General features: G+C 41.8%; 1 protein-coding gene across 1 annotated transcript in view; it reads left to right on the top strand.

Annotated features, from left to right (window-relative positions):
* The window catches only part of HEBP2 (heme binding protein 2), a 3,994-nt gene extending 1,146 nt beyond the window's left edge, over positions 1-2,848 (top strand). Inside the window, exons 2-5 of the mRNA XM_008635381.2 lie at positions 1,181-1,265; positions 1,364-1,499; positions 1,608-1,773; positions 2,406-2,848. Of these exons, the coding sequence (XP_008633603.1) occupies positions 1,191-1,265; positions 1,364-1,499; positions 1,608-1,773; positions 2,406-2,580 (552 nt within the window). The 5' untranslated portion in view covers positions 1,181-1,190 and the 3' untranslated portion in view covers positions 2,581-2,848. The remainder of the gene's footprint in view (positions 1-1,180; positions 1,266-1,363; positions 1,500-1,607; positions 1,774-2,405) is intronic.
* Positions 2,849-9,286: the final 6,438 nt, after the last annotated feature.

Here is a 9,286-nt window from a genome sequence, read left to right as displayed (position 1 = left end):
TTATTATGCTTTGTTGATTTATAAATACCATGGACAAAGTCTGTTAATAGAGTACAACTGTGCAGCACTCCCTGGTGACCATCATTCTGGTCAGGTCTGCTGGAGATTATGTACCTTCAGGCTGGAGAAGGGAACAGCACCTGCCTTTACTACTGGCAGCAGTATCCTGCTGTTTGATTCTGACCTTCCCTTGATCCATGGTGACAACTGAAGGAGCTGCTGGAAAAAGCTCAACACTCAAGTGGCTCCATATACTACTTATTTTAGCCACCCCTAGGCAGGGTATGGAAGGGGATTAATAGAATTCAACACTAGTCCAGATATTGCAAGACAATGGAACAGGCAAGAAAGTAGTTAAGTAGCACAAGGCAGTTGATTTTACAGAACTCACATTGTTACCCAAGAAATAGGTAATTAAGTTATAGTCTGAGAAGACAACATTCTATGACCTAAGAATCCAGATAATCACTGAATTCTGCGCTCTCTGTAACATGAAGGGCAAAGGACATTGGAATGTAACAGAAGGCCAAGACTGTCAGAATACAGGTAATACACTACAGTCTGCCTGGTTAACAACAGAAGTCATCTATGAAGGCCACTAAAATCTCAGCATTTAACCAGGCATGATTATTTCAACGGTGGTTTTGAATATTTTCACTTGCTTTGTTTGGGACAGTGCTTTTAAGTTTTTGCCTTTTTCCCTCCCATGTGAAGGCTACAGAGAAAAATAGTTAATTCATTCATAAATGCAGAAAATCTCATTTATCCACAGGATTTTGAGACTAAAGGCCTTTAAGAAAGTCATCAGCTATCATGAGAGGCCAAATAAAGTTAAGGGCACAGTCAACACCAGATCACTCACCACACCACTATTGCCTTTTCATCCAGGAGCGATTAGACTGAAGTGAAATCCTTTTGACTTACGGATTTCTACAAAATGCCCACTTGCAGAATCTCACTTTGCTGTCAGGAAATACCTTTGTCATGGAGAAGCAAGGGCAGCATAACCTGAAAGAACACTTCCTCCAGTAGAAGTAGGTTCTTGGTCCTGGTGCTCTGTTTCTGCAGGGCTAAAAGGATTTCAGCCTTTTTTCAGGCCTTCCACCAGTTCAGCGACAACTGAAAAGCCCTAGTGCCATAATAATTTAAGAGATGCCAAAGAACTGTGTCTGCCTTCCAGCTCTGGCAAGATGATCAAGTCCTTCAAGCAAACATTTCTGTCCCTGGACCTGCAGTCCCCTCGGTGGAGCTCAGCAGAGGCAATGGTAACTGCAATAGTCCTTATACGCCGATTTGGAAAAAGTAGCTACTAATTTCAGTGAACACCCAGCTGATGGTTACCGTGACTTTTGCTACCTTTCAGGTGAAGGACTATGAACTGCGTCAGTATGAGACAGCAAAGTGGGTCAGCACAGTCATTAGGGGAGAAACCCAGAAGGAAGCAATGCGCCAGGGCTTTTGGAAACTCTTCCACTATATCCAGGGAAAGAACGAAAAAGGTAGGACATGCTGGTTTTGAATGGCAAGTAGCTAATGAACACAAATAGTAATGAAGAGTAAAGGAGCTGGGAGATGCAGCTTTGACAACTAGTTTTCCTTTCCTCTAGAAATGAAGATTGATATGACTGTGCCAGTGACCTGCCTGGTAAAATCAGGCTGCACAGACTTCAAGATTTCTTTCTTTGTGCCATTTGAACACCAGGACTACCCCCCCCAGCCCACTGACTCTGATGTGTTCATTGAGGAACGGAAGGCAACAGCTCTCTTTGTCCGGTAAGCAAAACCAGCACAGCTGACACCAGATGAACTCAGGTCAGTAGCTACCCCTCATTTAAGTGTGGGCTATGCTTTCTTAACAGATGACTAAGTGTGGATAGACCCTGCTGTTCAGAGCCTTAATTGCTAAAATCCAACCATTAGGAAATCTTATGGTTGGGTGGCTTACCACAAAGAAAGTGAAGTGACCAAGTTGTGATACATGGGTTTTTTAGCAAACATTTGAAAATTGCATTGCATTTCATAGATGCAGCCTCCAGAATCATCTTCTGAAAAGTTTGTCCTACAGACCATCTAAACCACTCTCCCAGCACCCTTTAGCTGTAGTCCTGAACCGCCACAATATATGTTTGGCAGGTGTTACAGGAAAAGCACCCCAAGCAACCCTCAAGCCATGTTAACACTCTCAAGAAGCAAAGTCAACTTGGGTGTTGGGTTGTTTTAAATATTACCTTTGAAAACAGCAAAAATACCTACATGTTGCCTGAGTCTTGGTTCTGCATGGGTAATCTACTAACTACAAACTGCATCACAAGTGCTCAAACTTGCTTTGCAAGTCTGAGGTTTCCACCTATGAAAATTAAAGCCAGGGGCTTGAACCAAAAAACCTGCCTTTTTCACTTCTTCAGGTCCTTCGGTGGATTCGCCTCCCCAGAGAAATATGCTGAGGAAGCAGACACCTTGGCCAGAACCTTAAGAAACAGAGGCCAACCATTCCACGAAGACTTCTTCTATACTGCGGGCTATGACAGTCCCTTCAAGCTCTTCAACAGGCACAATGAAGTGTGGTATTTTAAAAAGTAACATGATGGGGGAATATTAAGAGGCTACCAATCTGCTCTGGATGAAAACAGACCTTATTAATAGCTTTTGCTTTAGTGCAGAAAAGATTTAATTTGCATGTGGACACAATGTTTAATTTATTTTCTCCAGGATGAAATACTATTCTGGCTAAAAACATGTCAAAATGTAATTCAAGATCATACCAGGTGGAATGGGCAGGAGATATAACATACTCCTCTTGTTGAAAGGTTCTAGGCAACTCTAATAATCTGAAAATAATCCCGCTGAAGTTTGGGTATCTAGCTTTACTTCTCATTAGAAGTGCTACAGCACTAACTGAAGCATTACGGAAATCGAGTTCTTCATAACTAATTTTCCTCATATTGACATCACCCCTGAGATCAAGGAGGAATTTAAATGAAACTTTAGAGAAGAAAGCTTCCACTAATGAGTGGAAGCAGAAACATCTTAGCAGGCCTTAGTAACTCATAAGAAGTAACTGTTGTTAATTAGCATAGCAAAATCTCCGCACTCTTCACTGATCTTTTTTACCCCCTCACGAACACCAAACATTGTGTTGCTTAAATTCCAGAACCCTTGGAAAAGGGTTACCAACTCCAAGCTGTACATGTTCTGAGATTTGCACCTGAACACGTAATACCAGGATTACTGGTGACCTATTATTTCAGTAGCAAATACACAAGTACTAAGCTTAGCTCTCACCTAAAACACTTGAACTACTCCTTTAATTATTTAGCTTTCTCCAGATACAGGTATTGCTCAGATCACCTGCAGCCTGCACACCAGCAGTATTTGACAGTTAACCTACTTTAGTCTCTGCTCTAAATTAAGCATTTTAAATTTTATTATAGTAGCCTGGATCTGTTTTACATCAAGTTGTTCCAGCCAGAAAGGAGGTCACAACACCAGGTAGAGTTTGCAGATTTTTATTGGCTCCAACCAGTGTCAGGCAAACATTATCAGTGAGGTGAAAACACATCAGCTTTTCTAATGCTGTTCATGCAAGTGTAACCCATTTATCAGCAATGTTCCACCTATTAAGACAGACATAAGAACCACTGTCAGGTACCAAACCAGCACAACACACTTTGCTGGGAACATCTCAGACCTTAGAATTTCATCTCTGTTCAGTGAGAGAGTTCAAGCTAAGGTTATCATCACTTGTTCCAACAAATACATTTCATTATTACAGCAGTTACACTCACTTTCTCAATTCTTCATACATTAGTTTCAGAGTTTTGCCTCTTCACCTAAATCAAGAAAACACAGTTAGCATATGCAGCAGCACAACTGCTAAAATCTCCACAACAGCTTCGTAACCTCAGATGGAAAAGGAACGGAAAGGGTAATATCACTGTAACTCATTTGGCAGAATCAATTTCATCAGTGGCTACAAATATGCCCAAAAGTTTTTAATACAATTTATCTGTTGTGTGGACTTACCCAGTGGGGCTGCAGACAGCACAATCCCTTCCTGAGGAAGAAAGAAGTACTTTCAGAGTTAACAGACAGCAGCACTATATGCACAGTTTATTTATCTATGAATTTCTATTCACCAAACTATTCTATCTAGAAGGAAACTGACTTTCAGCTGGCATCTTACGAGTTCAACTTCCAACACCCAAATAGGATGCACAAAGCTTACAAATCCTAACTGGAAATACAGAATTACTAACATTGGAAGAATCAGGGAAAAGTAAAAAGCTACTACTTTGCAATACTCTCTCCCCCAGCATTGTATTTCATGATTTTAAATACCTGAAATACAAGTCCCATAGGTTTTCAAAATGGCTTGAATCTTTGTGAGAGCCAGTTTGGAAACAAGTCTGTACAGCAATCATCTAGAGCTAAATTTGTGTAGAGCCAATATAAAGATTAGTAGTAAAAACTGCTGAGAAGTGACAGCCACAACACACAGGTTTTTTATTTTAATTCCAGAGTGCAGTGTTACAGTGGTGTCCACAGAGCAGCCAGATACCATAAAGGGACAAATCAGGTATCCTATAGGACTAGTTTTAGGTACCACTATCTAAGCATTCAGCACAAAGACAATATTCCGGGAATTATTAAACCCCATGTCCTCTACACTTACCTCAGATACACCCATCTTGTTTCTCACACAAACTCCATGCAAGTTTCACCCTGTAGAGAAGTGAAATTGTACTAACACACTCTTGGCAGTGATTTTAGACTGTGATTGTGGGTACTGTTTCAGCACAAGAGTTTTCCTCAGCCTCTTTCAGAGAGATTCCCATTGCTTAGAATTCATCACAAACAGTACATGCTTAGAGAAGCTTAATGTTATATCACTTGTTTCTCCTTAGAGGGATCTGACCTTAGAATTTCAGACCTTACTCCCAATGACACCTTCATTCACTCTGAGAGCTCTGATCTAGCCATCAAGATAAAACAATTCACCACATAAGCATTCAAGATCAGTGCTACTGCCTGAAAGAGTCCACTAAATTTAAACAGCAAAAAGTTTAATAGCAAATAATTGTACTGCATTTGCTCAGCCCAGAACATGTGGCAACCTGGTAGCAGACCTTGTCTTATCAAGTAGGAATTCAAGTAGTCCATGGCAGCTATACATTTAAAATGGTCCCCACTATTTCTTTTTAGTCACAGAAAGCACCTTGGGTGAGTGAATCCTGCAGGCTGCTGGAAAAATCTGTGGGCTTTTTTTTACCTGGTTAAGGTAAAAAAATCATCAAGAACCCTGCTTAATGCTGCAGCTACATGGTAAAGCCCAGGATCAAGCAACTTCCCCATTCCCTGCATCACAGTTCTAAACAGTCACACTCACGTGTTAGCAACTTACTTTTGCTGGCATCACTTCCCAGCTCCATCACACCTGGAACAAAGCAAACTATCAGGACAGTACAAAAACAAGCACAGGAGGATGAAATCCAAGTCAGGTGCCTGCAGTCAGATAGAGCTAATTACAGACCTCCATGATTGAAGTCAAGGCAGTCATATCTCATCACACAGGCAGTTTACACTGTCAGCCCCTGCACAGCCCTGCTATAGGGCTAGGCTGCTATGGGCAAGAGAGCAAATACTCAATTAGTGTTATCAGAGCCAATTCAAGAGCTCACAGTGAAGAGTTTAGTACACACCTGTCAAGACTGGGCTCCAGCCAGCAGACCCCCTTTAAAACATCCTCCTGTTTTGGCTGAAATGCAAGCCACAGCCAATGGGCCCCTTTTGCCCCTAGGTGACAAGCAGTTAAATACTTAACTTACGGGCATCCGTTGAAATCCTAATACTTGGGAAGCTAAAACAAGTACTTACCTTACAATGAGAAATATTTGGAAGCCTGCAAAGAAAAATTTGCTATTACGCAGGGTCCAGCAGGAAGTTACAGCATAAGAACAGTTCCAGTAAAATACTGTATCAGTTTGGTCAAGTTTTATCCTCATGGGGATCAGAGACCTGATTCAACATCATTTACAGTAGGCTGCAACACTCCCATCCCCTTCTGAAGGCAGGGTGTAAAGCCATTTCCCAGCACTCTTTAATACTGTGAGATGTTCATTCTCCAACTCCAGAGCATGCTGAAATTGCACGAAGGAGCAAACCTCACAGTTGCAGAGTTCAGTAATGTGAGCTGATGCACAACTTGGTTGCACAAAGTTTCAGACACCAAATTCACAGTACTGCCGCATTCACCATTTAGTTTTAACAGGAAAATTCCAGAGATCCTTAAACACTACAATTATTTCATGCTCTTATCATGAAACACAGGACCCTGAAGGCACACTTACAGTACTTATATTTGCCTCACACTTTCCAAAAACAAAATTAATTCACAAACATCTCCAAAAGCAAACTCCCAAACACAAATGCACCACAGACAAAAGTAGCATCCATCTTTAAAGGTTTATTAGTTACCTTCAATTAGGAAGGCATTGTCTTCACCAACATCAGTAACAGGTGAAATAGTTTTTCACACAAAAGGAATGGGGCTCCTCTGTCCACAACAGCCTGCAAAGCAACAAAACGCTTTTAGAACCTGGAGCACTAACACCTAATTAACCTTATTCTGCTATATTTTGTGTTTGACTTCACAACTATATCCTACTCTCTTTCTATTCATCCTACTAAATTTTTTATGTTTAACCCACTTACTGGTCTTCTGAGATAAATTTTCAAAACGCATTCATGGAGCAAAAGAAAGTGTTTCACCTTCAGCTTCCCATATGATTTGTTTGAAGTAGCCTAAGCTACAGGAGGGCTGCATCAGACAGGAGGCGAAAGACAGTAACTGTGATCACCACGAGTCATCTGCTGAACTATGCAGTCATCACACAGCAGCCTTTTCAGACAGCAGGGATGAAATGGAGTTTTCACAGATGCCAGCAGTGCAGTATTTACCTCGTATCAGCTTGTAGCTTAATCTCCCAGTGCCTGCAACAATAGAAAACAGAATCAGATCCCTTCAGCCTTTGTGGCCAAGCCCACAAGTCTCCTACTGAGAGACCACAAAAGCCAGATACATCAGATAGGGGCGAAGGACAGAAGTGTTCATCACAGGATATTCTGCTGAACTATGCCATCATCACTGTATCCGCTTTGGAATCATAGTACCAAGCAATCGCCTCTTGTGACTGCTTTGGCAAGTAAATTTTCCCAATAATAAAAAAAAAATATTTAAAAGTTTGAATACTAGCAAGTATAAATTGTTTCTGGTCTTAGTGGAAATTAATCGTAAAACACATCCCATCCTTCCTACTGCAGTGTTTCAACAGCTCTGTGGAATAAACCTCTACATAAAGTACATATTTCTTACCAGGTGATGTTCCTTCTGCATATCTCTCAAGTGCAAGATTCAAATCCTGGAAGAAAAAAAACTTGTGGATAGTATATTCAGCAGTCAAAGCATCAAGGGGAATTCTAAGTTGTTGTGCCTCAGAAAACTGTTATGGTGGTTAAAGTGCTCATCACTCCCTTGGTCAAGAGTAGCAAATAAGTGTCATCACTGTGGCACCAGAGGGATAGCTTTGTTTAAAGAATTAAGCTGCTTTCTGATATTATCAGAGCAGAAGATGCTGTTTAGACAAATGGTAAGCACCTTTTATGTTCGATTTTCAATAATCACTTTTTTTTTACCTTGGGAAGAAGTAATATCAAGTCTCCACATTTGGGGGCAGATCTGGAAGAGATAAAAGAGTTGGGAGATTTTTGCAGAACTAGGGAGCTTCTCTGGCAAACACACTAAGCACATTAGAAAGCCTCAGCATGGAGTTTTCAGAAATCACTTCTGTCCACTACTCTTACACTGAAACCATCATAGGCTTTGGGATTTACTTAACATCAATCCCCATAGTTACACATTTTCTACAACATACTTCAGGAAGTTTTTCCAAAACATTATTGCTGTGACCAAAGAAACAGCAGTAATGAAGGAAAAAAGGAATCTGGGGGTACTCTTGCAGTCTGGTTGCAGGATGAGCAGTGGTTCATAAACAACAGGAGCCTTATAAACACTCTCCAGGACAAATACTACAGGGAATGCCTGAATTACAACTTCTGATCCTGTAACTCCCTGATACAATAGTACTCCAGTCCAGTTAGTGTACACAAATTCAACATTTGTTAATTTAAACTCTGTATTTCAGGAGCAACATTTACCTGTACTGAAGCCACAAGAAGGAAGAGTGTAGCTGATACATGTTGAACTGAAAACAAGAAAGCATATTAGCACATTCCAAAAAGGATGTGATATTTACAAATATTACTGTGAAAAATCCAAGCAACATCCAAAATACTTTGACTATTAAGCTCTTCCCTGATGCAACCTAGATTTCGGCTCTTTGAAGAAATGAGGCCACAAAAAGTAATTGCTATTATGTATTTTTAAGCAGGACATGATCACTAAACTACTTTGTTTTCTACAGCTTCGATTCTGGTGTATAATTACCGTGTCAGCCGGGCAGGCATGAACTTTGGCTGCTTAGAAAGGCCCACGTGGTGTCTCAGCCACCCTGGACAGGCCACCATAAGTATTCCAAGCCCAGCTCAGATATGTTGGCATTCATCACCCTCTCAGATGTCCCTACCAACATAGTTTTCATCACGTGCAGAGCATATGGAAGTGAGCCATTTCTCTTTAAACGTGCTGAGTTAAGACCCACAAGGACCACGGAGTCCAACTCTTACACTTGTACAGGACTATGGCCAAGAGTCACCACGTGTGCCTGAGAGCACGGTCCGGTCCAAGTGCTTCTCAAAGCCTGACAACCTTGGAATGTGAAGGCAATCCTTAACCTTTCTACACTGTATGCACATCCCAGCTGTTCAGGGATCCTTACTCCTTCCATAACGCTACTACTGCATTTCACACAACGTTTCCCATTTAGCTGCAAAAACAACCTCCTTAAAGCCCAGTGCAGTTAAAAAAATCCAAACCTACAAAAACCAAGACCTATTGGTTGTAGCCACCGCGGGCACGTGACCTCGCCATATTCCACGACCACATCTTACGCGTAACACGCTAGTAGGCAAGACCCCGTAACTTAACGCCTGAGGTATTACCCCGGGCCGTTACCCTCTCAAACTCGTGTGGGGCTCTATGGGACCCTCCTCACACATCCCCAAGGCCGCCATGAGGTAGAACCCCCGGCGGTCTAGGCCGCGGACCGGGCCCCGGCCCGGCCGCGCAATCCACTTCAATCCTCCCTCGCCACCTACCACCGGCGACCCC

The sequence above is a fragment of the Corvus brachyrhynchos genome, unplaced genomic scaffold, assembly GCF_000691975.1.
Source record: "Corvus brachyrhynchos isolate BGI_N302 unplaced genomic scaffold, ASM69197v1 scaffold155, whole genome shotgun sequence".
In the NCBI taxonomy this organism is placed as follows: domain Eukaryota; kingdom Metazoa; phylum Chordata; class Aves; order Passeriformes; family Corvidae; genus Corvus; species Corvus brachyrhynchos.
This window is presented reverse-complemented; position numbering and strand designations above follow the sequence as displayed.